The sequence below is a fragment of the Carassius carassius genome, chromosome 29, assembly GCF_963082965.1.
Source record: "Carassius carassius chromosome 29, fCarCar2.1, whole genome shotgun sequence".
Lineage (NCBI taxonomy): Eukaryota > Metazoa > Chordata > Actinopteri > Cypriniformes > Cyprinidae > Carassius > Carassius carassius.
Genome location: NC_081783.1, coordinates 23,537,403 through 23,554,555, shown reverse-complemented (window position 1 = coordinate 23,554,555; position 17,153 = coordinate 23,537,403). Strand labels below are relative to the sequence as shown.

Genomic DNA, 17,153 nt, shown 5'->3' with positions numbered 1-17,153 from the left:
GGACCGCGCCCAGCCCCCTGTCTGACGCGTCGGTCTGCAAAAGAAAGGGGAGAGCAAAATTAGGAGAGTGCAGGAGCGGCCCGCCACACAGGGCCGCCTTAACTCGGGTAAAGGCCCGTTAGCACGGCTCCGTTCATTGGACCATATCTGCTACCTCCTTTTTAGTGAGGTCAGTCAACGGGCTGGTGAGGTCCGAATAATGAGGAATAAACCTCCTATAATATCCCCCAAGCCCCAAGAACTGCCTCACCTCCTTTATGGTCTTGGGCCTGGGACAGGTTGCAATTGCTGCCGTCTTATCAATTTGGGGACGCACCTGTCCGTGGCCCAAGTGGAAGCCCAGATACTTTACCTCCACCCGCCCAACTGCGCACTTCTTTGGGTTGGCCGTTAGCCCCGCCCGTCTCAGCGCCCCGAGGACCGCCCTCACATGCTCCATATGCCGCTGCCAGTCCCCACTATAGATGATAATATCATCCAGGTAGGCTGCGGCATATGCAGCATGGGGCCGCAGCATTCGATCCATAAGGCGCTAAAACGTAGCTGGGGCCCCGAACAAGCCGAACGGAAGCGTAACAAATTGGTGTAATCCAAACGGCGTGGTAAAGGCTGACTTTTCTTTGGACATGGGAGATAAGGGGATCTGCCAGTATCCTTTGGTTAAGTCCAATGTCGAATAAAAACGAGCCGTGCCTAACCGATCGAGCAACTCGTCAATTCACGGCATTGGATAAGCGTCAAATTTAGAAACTGCATTCACCCTGCGATAGTCTACACAGAACCGTACCGAGCCGTCCTTTTTGGGCACCAAAACTATCGGGCTCGCCCAATCGCTGTGTGACTCCTCGATTACCCCCATCCCCAGCATGGCCTCTAATTCAGCCTGAACTACCTTTTTTTGTGTTCAGGCAATCTATACGGCCGGCTGCGAACTACGACACCCGGCTCTGTCTCAATGTGGTGCTGAATCAGGTCCGTACGACCGGGTAGGGGCGAAAACACGTCCGCAAATTCTACCTGCAACTGCGCGATGTCAGTGAGCTGCGAGGGCGAGAGGTGGTCCCCTCCTAGGGCCAGTGCGAGGGGTTTTCCTTTAATAATCGCTTCTGGCCCGAGATCCTCCTCCCCACTCACTACCGTCGCTAGCAACACTGACTCCTCCCCGCTTCATTTTTTAAGGAGGTTGAGGTGGTAGATTTGCCGTGAGTCGCCTCTATCCGTCCGTACTACCTCATAATTGAGATCTCCTATCCGCCGTGTGACCTCAAAGGGTCCTTGCCACTTGGCTAACAATTTGGAGCTAGAGGTTGGCAGTAAAATGAGCACTTTATCTCCCGGTGTAAATTCTCGCAGCTTAGCTCCCCGGTTATATAGCTGGCTTTGTCTGCCCTGGGCCTGGAGCAAATTCTCCATAGAGAGCCGCCCCAGTGTATGGAGTTTTGCGCGCAGGTCCAGGACATATTGAATTTCATTTTTGCTATCCGAGTGTCCGTCCTCCCAAGTCTCTCTCAGGACATCTAGCACCCCCCGGGGCTGACGTCCGTAGAGAAGCTCGAAGGGGGAAAACCCCGTGGAGGCTTGGGGGACCTCGCGCACAGCGAATAAGAGGGGTTCTAGCCAACGGTCCCAATTTTTCGCGTCTTCTTGTACGAACTTCCAGATCATGGTTTTTAATGTGCGATTAAACTGTTCGACCAGCCCGTCCATTTGTGGGTGATAGACGCTGGTACGCACCGCTTTATTGCCCAACAATACGTACAATTCGCTTAACGTACGTGACATAAACGTGGTGCCCTGGTCCGTGAGAATCTCCTTTGGGATTCCCACGCGGGAGATTAAACGAAACAAGGCGTCCGCCACACTCTTTGCAGAGATGTTGCGGAGCGCCACTGCTTCAGGATACCGTGTCGCGTAATCCACTAAGACCAGCGCGAAACGGTGTCCCCGTGCGGATCGCTCTAACGGCCCGATCAGGTCCATACCAATTCGCTCGAAGGGGACCTGCACTAGAGGAATAGGGCGCAAAGGCGCTTTTGGAACGGCCGGTGGGTTTACCAATTGACATTCCCGACAAGACACACACCATCTGCGCACGTTCTCGTGAATGCCCGGCCAAAAGAATCGGGTCGTTAGACGATTTAGTGTTGCTGCTACTCCTAAGTGCCCTGCCATAGGATTACAATGTGCCGTCTGTTAAAACCTCTGAGGTACTAACAGCTGGGTTGTATCTTCCTTTGTCTGAGCGTCGTGGGTCACTCGATACAACCTGTCTTTAATAACGGCAAAATACGGGTGGGATAGCGGACGCTCAGGGTGGAGGATCCGCCCATCAATCGAGCGAACCTGCTCGAAGGCATGTTTAAGCATCTCGTCCTGGGATTGTTCCAGGGGAAAGTCATCGCGGCCGGCAAGGTTTAGCCTCGCCACGCCGCTCGGCTCCCCTGGGACCGCCCCGCTAGGTCCTGGGATAGATTCTCCCACCTGAGCGCTCGCCCTGCCCCCCGGCCGGTTCTTTCCCCTGACGGCACCTGCTGTCAAACACCCCAGCAAATGTTGAAACGCAGGCCAATTCATCCCCAAAATTAGCGGATGCCGGAGGCGCGGACTAACGGCCACCTCCACACTATGCTTTTGGCCCCCGAAATTTAATGCCTATGGCTTTTAATGGGTATTCCCTTATATCCCCGTGCACGCACCTCACCTTAACCATGCGGCCCGTATCCAATGCCCTGGATTGTATCAGGCTTTGATGGATGGAGGTCTGGTTACAACCTGAATCCACCAGAGCCCGATAGGTACCCCCCTTAATACTCACAGGTATTTGGTACAGCCCAGCTTGATCGGGGGCAGCCTGCGGGTCGTCCGGGATCCGGACCAGAGTCCCCACCTCCATCATCGGGCACCTGTCCACAAAGTGGCCCAGATCCCCGCAACGCCAGCAGGCTGGCCCGGGTCTCCCCGCGGCCCCAGTGGCAGGAAGTGGCTCAGGGAATTGACGTGGGGAAGCAGCCAGAGGGTCTCCACTCCCCCGTTGCGGGGGGGCGGCCATCCCTCGTGCGGGACCTCGTGCCCCGGCCGCGGGCTCCATCGCCAACCTTTCAGTGGGGTGCAGCCCTCGGTGGCCCCACCCAATGGGACCTAGGGAGAGGGAGAGATTTCGGAGCGGGGGGAAAAGGGGAGACAGGGGAACAGAGAGAGAGAGAGACAGCAGGGAGGGGCTCGCCGACCCCGGAGCACGCCGCCAGCTGATCCTCCGCCAGCTGGATGGCCAGATCCAGCAACGCCGGGCGGTGCCACTGGACCCACTGGGCGGTCCTCTTTGGGAGGCGCGAGACGAACAGCTCCAGCACCACCGCGTTGATGATGGACTCGGCGTCGCCGTCCCCGGCCAGCAGCCATTTGCGGCACGAGTCCCGGAGCTGCTGTGCCAACACAAAGGGTCGGCCCGCCTCGGCCTGCTCCAGCGACCGGAAATGCTGGTGATGTTGTTCTGGGCTGAGGCCGACGCTCTGGAGGATGGCTCGTCTGAGGTCGTCGTAGACCAGGAGGTTTGGGACGGGCAGTTGCTGGGCCGCCTTCTGGGCCTCCCCTGACAGCAGAGGGTTGACCCGAATGGGCCAGCTGTCCATCGGCAACCCACATGCCCCCGCCGTCCCCTCGAATAGGTCCAGAAACACATCTGGATCGTCGGCGGGACCCATCTTGGTGAGCGGCATGTGGGCGGGTGGGGCGCTTAGGGAGGCCATCCCCATCCGTCCCTCCCGGTCCAGCAAGCTCCGGAACAGCTCGCGGTCCTCCTGCTGGACCCGCATCATCGTCTGGAACCGGTGGTCCTGGTCGGTCCGCAGGTCCAGCAGGGCCTGGTGGTGTTCTTGGTGCAGGCCCGCGAGCGATGAAATGATGTCCGCAAACGGCGAGGATGATGTGGCTGACGGAGTCTGCATGGCGGATGCTCTCCTTCCTATCCCGGGTTTCGGCACCAGTGTAATGATCTTCAAGGTTGGGGTAAAGGAAGGAGACCAGGGTCGGCGTACGGGGCTCGTGAGAAGCTTTATTTACAAAATCAAAAATAAAACAAAGAAACAGTCGCAGCAGGTGCACGCACCTCGCAGCTTTCACTTTCACTTTACTGTCCGTTTCCGCAGCCTTCTCGGTCCAGCATGAGTCCCCGTCTCTCTCGTCCTTCGCCAGCTGTCGCGCTCCTTAAATGGTTCCCCACGCCAATCACTGCAACGAGATCCAGCTGTTACTTGTTTCTCACCTGAACCAATTACCGCCGCTCGTCTCTTCACTCGCTCTCCCGTTGCAGACTTCGCTAAACCACGCCTCCCCCGCCACAAAGATATTTTGAAAAATGTTGGTGTCCAAATAGTTTTGGTTCCCATTGACTTCCATTATAGTTTTGATCATACAATGGAAATCAATGGGAACTGAAATGTTATAAACACCCATATACACTGAAATATAATTTTTTACACATAAATTTTGAAGCAGCTATCTCATAATCATGTTGTGCTTTCATCCCCAAATAGAACCATATACAAAGTCAAGTAATCAGACACAGTGTGATGAACGTGCTATGCATGCCTGGGTATTTTTGGCTCTGTGAAAAGTGTGTAAGAGCCTCAGACATCACGGGGCATGATTGAAAAGACAGGAAGCTCCCTACTGAGTTCTCTAACAGGATTAGTCGCCGTGCCGTTCCCCTCGCTGTACCTGCCTCCCCTCAAATCTCTTCAGAGATGTACACAGTCCCTGTCCTCACCTTCCCTGAACTAGAGCACAGCGAGACCAAAGCTGCTCTTTAATTTAGAAAATCTCATATAGTGAGAGTGAGTTTTGAGATTCTAGTCCAGACTATCAAACAAGTGAAAATGTATTTGAGGTGAGAATAAGACTGTGATATATATCACATTTTCTTGTAATCAGTAAGGTAAATTATTTTGTTGATTTGGGAGTCATTGATTAAGGAAAACATGTTTTATGTCAAACATTCAATGATGAAATGATTTTAATATGTCTCTTTATCATTGCAGTCGGTGGATTTGACCCAGAGTTCCTTGAGCATTGAGGCTTCAGAGAGTGAAGATGATCAGGTGACACAATCACACATAAATCACACGCCACATATCAGAAATGCCTGAATGGTCTGTGGAAGGCTTGTGTTTAAAAGGACAGTTCACCCAAAAATGATAAGTCTGTACAGAAATGATCAGAAATCTCTCAGGTTTCATTATAAATATCTTAATTTGTGTCTAAAAGATAAATAAAAGTTATTGGTTTGGAATGACATGAGGGTGAGTGAATGATGAAGAGTATGTTCATTTTTGTGTGAACTATCCCTTTAAGAGTAAGCACAATCGCATGCTTTGAATGGTGATGTCATGCTTTTAAATGCAAATTGATTACAGCTGCATCTGCATGTAGGCAAATTGTTTGTTGGCATTCGTGATCCAACTAAACAAACTAATGCAGCTGTTTCCCAACACTGTCCCTTGAGGTACACCAATGGTACACATTTTCAGACTTTTCCTAATCAAACACACCTGAATCAACTCATCGCTGGTTTGTAGACTCTCCGAAATGGATGGGTCAAATGAGGGAGACATCCAGCATTAGAAACACACTTTTGTTTGTAGCTTGTCTTGTAGCTAACTAATTTTCAAATCAGTGGCTTGAGTGTAGTTTAAATATTTTTGAATAACCTGTAGCTGGATTTTCTGAGAAATGGTGTAGAATTATTTAGTTGTGGGTATCAATTAATATTCATACATTTTGAATTGAATCTCTGGTTTGGACCACTGCAGATGATTTGAATCGACCTCTGGGCGTTGATTCAGACTAGTAACATGTTTGCAATGATCCCATAAAGTCCAATGCTGAGAGATTCATATTAAGGGCCCTATCATACATCCGGTGCAATGCGACAGAAGGCGCAGCGCAAGTCTGTGTGCTAGTTTCAGTCCGGCGCCATTCGCATTTTCTCATCCAGCGCCACGTCATTTAATTAGCAAATGCATTTGCGCCCATTTGTGCACCCATGGGTGTGCTGGTCTAAAAAAGAGGTGTGTTCAGGCGCATTGCTATTGCTGAAACAGACGGCGCCATAGACCTGGTCTAAAGTCAATGGCACAATATTTTTTTTGTTATTTAAAGATCGCGTTGGTAGAAAATGCGCCTCTGGGCTGGTCCACAGTGCACGTTGACTTTGCTTATTTCACACAGGGATGCGCATCACACAAACATGCCAATTATTAAAAACAAAAGGATTACAGTGTAAAATAATATTATTGTGTAGGCTACATAAATAGAAAATGATAGATAGTCATTGCGTGTATTAGAATTAGGCTACCTATTTGCAATTCAGCCTATTAATACTTATAATGATGAATGAAATTGGCTAATTAATTGAACAATCGTGCCAATACACACACATATATATTAACTGACTCATCGCGCGGAGCTTTGGTGGATTCCTGCTTGTCCCGTAGATGATCTGTAAATAGCGAACCGGCATGGTGCGAGCACATCTTCTCTTAACGAGAATAGGAGATGACATTCTGGTTGGTTTATTGAATGTTACGCCCATTACTCATTAAGAGAATAGGGACAACCCATTCCAAAAATGCGCCCCGGCGCACGGACCATTTTTCCGTCTTTAAAATAGCAAAAGTGGAATTGGACATGCCCTGAGTGCACATGCCCAAGTTCAGAACAAGTACTTTCACAGTCAAAGGCAGTTTGAAACACAGACATTAGACAGCAGGACACTGCTTGTATCCAGTAGAAAGTTACATTTGAATTTCAAATTAAAGTGAAACTAGTGTTCATTGAAAGAGCATTTCTACGACTCAGTGCACATGCATCTCACGCACTACACCATTGCCTGTCCAAAACTGCTCCAAAACAATCTCAAACCACTGAAAAACATGCACTTTTGTATTTGTCTTGTTGCCAGGGCTTAAAATAGCTATCATGTGTTTGTGTTATGTAATGCTTTGAGCTGAACCAGAGGGTGTTTTGAGAAATTGGGTTTCGGTGAGAAATTACTGTTGGATATTTTAAATGGGGATTCATTTTTGTTATATACTAATGTTCAAAAGTTTGGGTTCAGATTTGAAACGGTAAAAAGCAGTCTTTTATGCTCACCATGTCTGCATTTATTTGATCAAAAATACAGAAAAGTAGTAATATTGTGAGAACCTTTTTTTAAAATAACTGTATTTTAAAATGTAACTGATTCCAGTCTTTCCAGTATTTATTAATATCAATATTGAAAACGGATGTGCTGCTTAATATTTTTGTGAAAATCATGAAGTAATACAAAGACAGATAGTAGAAAACAAAAGTAAAGTTAATAAAAACAAACTGCATTTATTTTAAATAGAAATCTTACACTATAAATGTCTTTTAATCACTTTTGATCAATTGAATGCATCCTTTCCCATAAAAGTATTAATTTCAAATAAAAAAAAATGATACTGAGCATTCCATTCATTCCATTAATTTTTACAGTTGATGTATTTATTGGCACCCTGATGTCTAGATATCATATGAGCATCAGCCATTAAAACCCATATTAGTTCATGATAGGGGTGTAACAATACGCAAAAATCACGGTTCGGTACGTACCTCGGTTTTAAAGTCACGGTTCATTTTCGGTACAGTAAGGGAAAGAAATGCAAACATTAAACTGCAGGTTGTTTATTACTATAAACTTTTTTTAACAATTTGATTACATAATAATTTTTTATTAAATATATATAAAATAAAAAAAGAATAAGAAATAAAATACTGCTGCAAAGTTCTCCCTCCGTCTTAAACCAATATCATATAATAAAATATTATGAAAAATATAAATAAATAATTATCATTACAGTGCAGCATTACCAATCCCAGCTTGTAGGCCTGCTCATATTTAAAAAATATATATATAACTTTTCCAAAGTGTAAAGTGCAGCATCAACAGTTTCAGTTTTTAGACCTGCTCAGATTTCGTTATTGTGTTGGACCGATCGGAATTAAGAGCAAAGGTCTGTTTAAATGCCGACGGGAGCTGCGTTTGAATTACAATCGTTTTTTTCCTAGTTGTAGTGATGTTCACACTCGCGTGATGCCTTTTGAAAACCTTAGGCCGGTGACACACTGGCATATTGCACCTGTCAAACATAGTCTATTTTGCCGTCAATACTGTTGACGGTGTCCTTTATCAGTAGGCTTTATATTTATGCTCAACATGAAGTATAGATATTGTTGTCGTGAAGACAAGATCCTGGTCTGTCGGCGGCCTCCCTCTATGTCACCTACAATAGCAGCAGTGCGCCTGCACCGCGTCAGGCACGATTCTGGTGTGTAAAGACACAGAAAATGCGAAGCAGCCGTCACGCAACTGACATGCAGCAGAAACGCCACGCTCACGCCACGCAGCCAATGTGTCGCCGGCCTTAGACTCAGCTGCAGGGCGGGATTTGCGCTGAACGCGGAGACTTCCGCCACTTAATATGTTCGTTTGGAAACACGAAAATGTACCAATGTTCCGCACACAAAATATTGCATTCGGTCATTCGGTACACACGTGCACCGTACCGAAAGCCCTGTACCGAAACGGTCCGGTACGAATACACGTATCGTTACACCCCTAGTTCATGACTAGTGAAATTTGACAGTATTGTTGAATGCTGGCTGTCTTTGACTGCAGGGGTTACGAGTGAAGTAGGCGTGTGGTCTGAAAAGCATTCCAGCGGCTCACCCTCCCAGCCTTGCTGTCTGCTGGAAATGGGATATTCCAGCAATCTGGGTCAAAACGGCTGCCAAGCTGGACCTGAACACAGCACAAACACACGGCTGTCTCGCTTAGAATTCATTCATACGAGTTCCTGACATACTGCATCATTAAACGCATGTTAATGTGTGTTTTTTCACTTTCAAAAGTGTTAATCTGAGGTAAATGCTCACCTATTGATTGAAGCCTGTTTCTGCTACAGAATAAAAGAATAGGTAATTGCGGCTTTTCTTGTATATCACAGTTCTGACTTTTATATCTTGCAATTCTGAATTGTGAGAGAAAAGAATCTGGATTGTGAGACATAAACACTGCAAGAAAAAAGTCTGAATATATATATATATATATATATATATATATATATATATATATATATATATATATACTGTACATATATATGAATACACTTAGAATGTATCTATTTTTTTCTCAGAATTCTACGGTTACATCTTGCAATTAAGTATTTAGTTTCCTCTACGGAATAAATAATAAAAAAGTATTTGTGACTTCTTATCTCACAGTTCACTTTTTTGTTTCATAATTTCAAGTAAAACAGAGTTGCGAGATACAAACTCAGAAATGCAAGAAAAAATTACCGTATTGTGTGATTAAAAGTCGCAACTGACTTTTTTATTGTTTTAACAAGCGGAACATGGTGGAAACAAACGTACATACTTATTGAGCTTTGTGAATAATATTTAAGTTACAGTAGTAGGCAATAATTCCAGACGGCTTTATTTATGTTGCCACGAAATTGTTCCTTCAGTTGGAGAATTATTGAAATAATAAAAGTTTTAAAAGCAAGCAGCCTTTAAAAATAAAGACGTGGTATTAGAGATGCAGATTTGAGAAAAAACAGTGCTTATACAGCGGTAAGGACCAGCAGTCACAACATTGCCAACATAACCTTCAATTGTTTCTGCTGGAGTGGCTTTTGTTGACATTTCATTCTGAAAGGAAATAGCTGAAGACAATCATCATAATTAGTCATGTTGAGTCAGTGGTGGTGAAGGTGGCTGGGTATGCACGAGTGACCTCGAAGAAGAATTTATTCCCACTATTGCCACTCACACACTATTGGTTTTCTGGTTAAGGGATGGAATGAAATGCTTTGAATAACGACAGTCTATTTGAAACTGTAACCCAAATATGGAGGTTTTGGTGGGGAAGTGCTTTGAAAGAATTTTGAGTAATATTATTTGGAATTAAAGTTGTAAACAAATTACCCTAACATCTGTCTTTCTTGTCCCCCTCCATCATATAAAGATGTCTTGTGAAGCTTCTTCGAGACCCGGCACACCTCAGGGCTCTGTCCCCGCAGACTTCAGTTTGCCCGCCAGTTCTGTCTCCTGCTTAGACAGCTCAGCTGCCCGTCACCGCATCGCTGTCAAAGCCAGCGCTTGTGCCAAGAGAAAGCCTGTCAGCGTAAGATTCTTTACATTATCCATTCATACACTTTAATTATCTATAGTGCCTCATCATATCAGGCCAGCAAGCTGTTAGTGATGTTTTATTCTAGTTTAAGTCGTTCCAGGAATCCAAAATGGAAAAACATTCATCTTTTTGTGTAAGTGGCGTTGAAATGAGCTGTGCTTCTTCGTGTTTAGAGACAAATGTTGGACAAGAGAAGAGACCTGAGGGAAAGAGTGCTGCTCAGAGACACAGAGGACAAACTACGGATGATGGTCACAACTATTGGAGAAGAACATAAAGGTTTGTCTATATTTACAATAGAAAAAGTGTATGGTAACCAGCGATTGTTACCTTAAAGCTAGTTCTATTTCTATAAAAGTCATTTTTGTTGGTATAAATTAATTAGTGCTATCAAATGATTATGGCACACACATACAGAACATATGTATTTACATGTGTATATATTTATTAAATTTAATATATATAAATATATAACCTATTTTTCTGAAATATATTCATGCATGCATGTCTATTTATATTTATATATATATTTATATTTACAGTACACACAAAAATACACAAAATTATGCACACAAATCATTTTGGATGCGATTAATCGGTTTTAATTGTTTTACAGCAATACAATTAATATATTTTAGCTGATCCAGCTTCCAGTGATATTAAGTCATATTTATTTCATAATAATAATAATTTACTTCAAAAAAATGCAATGCTTCTGAACTTTCTGTTCATCAAAGACTCCTGAAAAATGTTTCACAGTCTCCAAAAATATATATATTTCTATATTTCTAAAAATATAATAAAAATATATTTCTAAAAATATTATGCTTTTTTCAACATTGATAGTAATAATACATTATAGTAATAATGTTTCTTGAGCAGCAAATCAGCATATTAGAGCGATTTCTACAGGAAGAAATCACATTTGAAAATATTTTAATATATACATAGAAAAGTTATTTTATATTGTAATATTTCATTACATAATTTCAAAAAATCTTACTGACCCCAAACTTTTGAATGTTAATTCAATAATTGATGTTACTAGTTCAATAAGGATTTTTCTGTTGTTTAATTTGGTCTAGATTTGCCCGGAGAACAGGTGAATGATTCAGACCGTGAGTCATTTGCTTCTGAACAGGAGGAAGAGGAAGTAAGCGACTCCAGCCAGTGTCAAAAAACTTCTCCAACATCCTCCATCTCAGCTGGAGACATCTCTGAAGGAGAGGAACACGTTCCTGGCGAGGATCACGTCCCCAAGTATGAGATCCCAGAATCCTCTTGGGAGAGTCCAGTAACACTTGAGCTGCAGGCCGATGACTTCCTGTTGGACACCGGATGTGAGGTCGTTCCTGAGGAGCAGGGGTCATTGCTGGAGGAAGTGTTGAGCTCCCTGAAGAGCCCTCTTGCGTCAGGACTAGCACTGGAGCATGAGAACATGCTTCTTCAGAGGGAGGTACAGCACATTCAGTGACACTTTCAAGACGAATCAAACAATGAGATTAGTTGGCAGAATGGTTAAATAAGGTGTCTGGAGACAAATTGAAAAATTTGCAAATCTCTTTGAAATGTACTGTTTGCATTCATGTTAGTCTTGGGGAAGAAATTATATGATTTTCATCAAATGTTTAAATATAATGGCTGTAAAATAATCATTTAATGGTTTAATTAAATACATACCTTAAATACATGTACATATCTTAATCATTATTGTCAAATAATTTAAAAATATAAAGATAATAATAGATTTTTTTAAGTAATTTTACAACCCAAACAGACTTGGACCTGTAAAACATATATATATATATATATATATAAAATTATTTATTTATTTACTTTTATGTTTCCGCATGGCACATCACTTCAATTTGGCAACAAATATTTTTATTTGCTTTTCTAAAAAAAAACTATTTCTTAGTAAAATAAAATAAGCAATAAATATATTTATATTTCATGTTAAATGTTTATTTATTATAGATTTTTGTTTAATATTATTAACTCTTTAGTATTATATACTATATATAATGTTTTGATATTGTTATATAATATTCTTAATAATAAGGGATTATGCCAAACTACTTAATAAGAATATAATATTTGTAATATTACGGCATGCAACAAATAATATGACAATTGAATGAATATTAATCCAGAAATTGTATTAATGTAAGTCATTAATGTATAAATTGCATTTTGAATGTATTTTTCATGCATTAGAAATGGCATCGTGTCAACTATTTGTGGTTTCTTTTTGTAGGGGCAAGACATAAGTGGTGAGAGCGTAGCTGCTCAGCTTGAGGAGGATCTTCTCAATCCCTCAGAGCCTACAGTGAGCACAAAGGAACCGGCTCCTCTGCCTGACTCGCTTTCTGAATCATCTGTGGATTCAGAGGAGATCGCAGAGGAGACCACGGAGGAGGAGGAGCTGCTGGAGGTGCCAGAGTCTGCTGAGGAAGAGTCTGTGGATGCAACTCACCAAGTGTCTGAAGATGATGTTGAGAAACAAGCAGATGAGGCTGAGAGTGCCAAAGAGAGCCAAGTGTTATTAGAATCGCCAAAAGCTTTCGCAGTATGTGAGAAAGAACGCGATGAAGATGTTGTTGAGGATGAAGCTGAATTGGAGAGACAAAACAAAGAGGGTGCAGATGAAGATGATGAGTTGACGGTGGTGGAACCTGAGATGCAGAAGAACTGTACAAATGATGTTAAACATCAAGAGGCTGGAGGTGGGACAGGTTCTCTAGAGCCTGAGAAAGATGAGACTGCGGCTGATGAAAGAGAATCAACTGCAGTCAATGCTGAGAATGTTCCTGAATCCACTCCCACAGTCAGAGATGATGTCTGGACTTCAGCAGAAACCAACGATGAGCCTGAAGCCTTAGCAGAGACGCTACTTTCTACTGTGTCCCCTGTGCTGGAGAGTCCACTTCTCCATTCTCAGTTCTCCAGTCCATCTGTGTCTCCTGTAGAGCAGGAAGAGGATGTGTCTGGTGAGCCCCAGGAAGTGTCTTCAGGAAAAATTCAGGGTGCTTCTGAGCAGCAAGTTCTTGAGACACCTACAAAAGAACCTATGAGAATGCTTGAGGTTCGCCCTCGGTTCACCATCGCCCCTGCATGGCAAAGGTCATTGGCTTCTGGAGGCACCCAAGAGCAGACCCAGACCATCTCACTGGTGCTACCAGAAACGAATGCTTCTAATGAATCTCCCCAAACAACTGAACTCATTAAACCAGCCCGAGCTCAGAGTTCCCCAACACTTCCTGTGCAGAAAGAGACGCCCCCAGAGAACCCGTTTGGAGTGCGCTTGAGAAAGACTCCAGTCCTGCGCCGCTATGGTTTAGATGGAGATTCGCCTTGGACCCCCACTCAAACAGAGTCTTCAGCGGCGCAGGAGACCCAGGAGCACGAGCAGAGCGACAGGAAGCCCATCTTACTTAAGAAGCCTGATCTGCTAGCTGACACTGTGATGTCCGTCAGGAAAATCCCAGGTACCTCCATTCTCAAACAGCTGAGTGTGTTTACATGGGGGGGGGGGGGGGGATCACTAGTTTGTCCTGTTTTACAGTAAAGATATTTAAAATCCTCAAAACAAGATTAATACATTAAATACTTTTTCTTATAAATTATTTTCCTTACTAAATTAAACTTAAATGTAAAGTCATTTAAAAGTCTTATGTTACTTTTTACTAGTTTTATAAATTCAATTATTTTATTGCAAATTCAATTAAATAAAATATGTAAAAAAAAAAAAAAAAAAAAAAGATACAAATATATATTTTTAAGTGAATTTATTTTGAAGGGATGATCATAATATTTTTAATGTGAAACTGGACAAAATGCTAATTATTTTAATAATTAAAAAATCTTGTTTAAATAATTTTATTTATTAATAATTATTGAATAATTCGATATTTTGCAATGTAAAATATTTAGGAAAAAAAGTTATTTTGGTATTTATTAATCACAATTTCATGTTAGTAAGATAACTTAAAATGGTATTTGCAATGCATTTAAATTACATAACATGACATAATTTTTGGAAAGAATACTGTAAATATTACAGGACATGGCTTTATTTCATTGATCAGGTTTTAGTCGGATCATAAAAAGTGAGTGTTATTTTATGTTATTGTTTACAGTCATTTTGACTCTTCCATTTTATGTAATAATAAAAAAAAAGTTTATTGATGCATATTGAATGTCCTTTTTCAGACACAGTGGGGAGAATATCTGTTGGTGGCACTGATTCTCCAAGCTGGATCTCTGTGGCCAGACAGAAACAGAGGAACTTCATCGAGAGCTCGCCTGAAAACTCTCCAGAGAAACTTCCCGCGCAGGTTTGTGCTGTTGCCTCAACAAATACGTCATGTCAAATCTTGCCCAGTTCTCAATGAGTTGTTTGAAAACTGTCTTCAAGCACCAGGACAGTCATATTCATGCATATATCCTACTTAGTCATCTCTGCATGCTGCAGCTTGGGAAAATGCAGGAAAGATTTAATGAAGTGAAATGAATCGAACACTAAACAGTGTGTTAGGATACTGACTCATTTTGTGTAGTAATCAGTTTTAGCCAATGCTACAAAAGCTTGATTCCTTAATGATATTTAGTGTTAATCTCTCAGATATTGATTATTTTTCTCATTTTTAAAATATGTCCACTTGTTTTCAGGGGGATTCATCAGACAGTTTATCAAATCCAATCGCCAAAGAGCAACCGGCACGGCCGTGTTCACCTTTACAAGGTAATAATCTTAACATTAATATAATTCCCTGTCATGGCCTTACATGGCATTACTTACATTGTTCTGTTTGGTCTAAAAAGTGCAATGACCTGCAAAGTCACAAAATACGGTATTCATTTCTTAACAGCACGAGGTTATGTTTTAAGATCAGCTCGAGAAGGATATTTATAGCGATAAATGTCTGCCCTCTAGCGGATATATATTGTAACTGTTTAAATTCCCAATGTACGTCAATATAAACACTACCTGCATACAGTACTTTTTCTGACCTTTACACTGACAGACTTTTATTTTTATTTTTTTAAGTCTCTTATGCTCACCGAGGCTGCATCTAAAATACAATTAAAATGGTACTGACGTGAAATATTTTTTAAATTTTAAAGAACTGTTTTCTATTTGAATATATTTTTGTGTATGTAATTTATTCCTGAATTTTCAGCATCATTGCTCCACAGTCCTCAGTGTGACAGGATCCTTCAGAAATCATTGTAATATACTGATTTGCTGCTCAATTATTATCAATGCTTTATTATGAATAATAGATCGTATTATCGTTGTTGAAAACAGTTTCTGCTGCTTAATATATATATATATTTTTTAGAAACGTTTGAACTTTAATTCAGGATTATTTGCTGAATATAAAGTTAAATAGAACACTGTTCATTTGTAATATAAATCTTTTGCAACATTATAAATGTCTTTACTGTCACTTTTGTCCAATTTCATGCATCCTTTCTAAATAAATTCTAAAATTAAGTATATATTTTTTTGCACTTACCCCAAACCATTTAATGGTAGTGTATTAATGTTGAAGCAGCACAACTTTTTTCAAGATTGATAATAATCATGTTTCCTGAGCAGCAAAGTATATTACAATGGTTTCTGAAGTATCATGTACCACAAATTTTATATTATTATTATTATCAAATAAATGCAGCCTTGCAGAGCATAAAAGACTTCTTTAATAAAGATTAAAAAAAAAAATATATATATATATATATATATATATATATATATATATATATATATATATATATATATATATATATATATATATATATATGCCAAACTTTTGGCCAGCAGTGTATGTGTGACCTATGTAATTGCATATATATAATAGCAGACCTATGTTACTGCATAAATGTATTATGTCTGATATGATGCATAATAAACTATGAATGAAGATGAATATATAAGCTGTTATCCATTGTTTTGAATGAACAGTGTTCTGCTCCCTTGAACTGTCCAACACATCAACGGTAGAGAAGGAAAGCAAGAGAAGCACTATCCCGTCCACTGCGCCTTTGGCCCAAGATGAGCCTCCCTGGCTGGCTCTCGCTAAGAAGAAAGCCAAAGCATGGAGTGAAATGCCCCAGATTGTTCAGTGAAAGGCCCTGCTGGCATATGGACTTCATAATTCTTCCCTATATTTACATACACATAAACAATACATTTGAGCAGTAATAGGAACCATATACAGACTAATTTTGCTTAATCTGCCCGGTGTCACTTATGTTTTTGTGACATCATAAAGGAAACGATGCACATTAGACTGGGGCTTATGGGTAATACATTGCATTTGTATTATACAGGTGCTGGTCATATAATTAGAATATCATCAAAAAGTTGATTTATTTCACTAATTCCTTTCAAAAAGTGAAACTTTTATATTATATTCATTCAGTACACACAGACCGATATATTTCAAATGTTTATGTCTTTTAATTTTGATGTTTATAACTGACAACTAAGGAAAATACCAAATTCAGTAACTCAGAAAATTTGAATATAACTTAAGACCAATACAAAGAAAGGATTTTTAGAAATCTTGGCCAACTAAAAAAAATAGAAAATGAAAAGTATGAGCATGTAAAGCACTCACAGTGGACCAACACCAGCAGATGACATGGCACCCCAAACCATCACTAGCCCCTTTCACACTGCCACTCCGGCAAATACACGGGTAAAGTATTCCGGCAATTGTTCCCGGGTCGCTAGATTTTGCACTTTCACACTGCCAGTGATTACCCGGAATATGTGTGTGCTTTCACACACAACACGTAAACATCCCGTAAAGACACGTGACATCACGGCGTGACGTGTAATGTACGATTCGAAAACGTTAGGCACGTCATACTTTCACTAAAACTAGTGAACAATCTCAGCGTCAGCACGGAAAGTGAGGAACTAACT

General features: G+C 41.5%; 1 protein-coding gene across 6 annotated transcripts in view; it reads left to right on the top strand.

Moving 5' to 3' along the window:
* Window positions 1-16,717, top strand: part of LOC132109941 (CRACD-like protein) — a 57,341-nt gene extending 40,624 nt beyond the window's left edge. For 5 of the 6 annotated variants that reach the window (XM_059516424.1, XM_059516421.1, XM_059516419.1 and 2 more), the window contains 8 exons: window positions 5,037-5,096; window positions 10,049-10,207; window positions 10,390-10,495; window positions 11,302-11,672; window positions 12,474-13,704; window positions 14,429-14,553; window positions 14,888-14,960; window positions 16,185-16,717. In XM_059516424.1, coding sequence (XP_059372407.1) covers window positions 5,037-5,096; window positions 10,049-10,207; window positions 10,390-10,495; window positions 11,302-11,672; window positions 12,474-13,704; window positions 14,429-14,553; window positions 14,888-14,960; window positions 16,185-16,348 — 2,289 coding nt within the window. In that variant the 3' untranslated portion in view covers window positions 16,349-16,717. The remainder of the gene's footprint in view (window positions 1-5,036; window positions 5,097-10,048; window positions 10,208-10,389; window positions 10,496-11,301; window positions 11,673-12,473; window positions 13,705-14,428; window positions 14,554-14,887; window positions 14,961-16,184) is intronic. The other variant, XM_059516423.1, reaches the window with a different exon arrangement.
* Window positions 16,718-17,153: the final 436 nt, after the last annotated feature.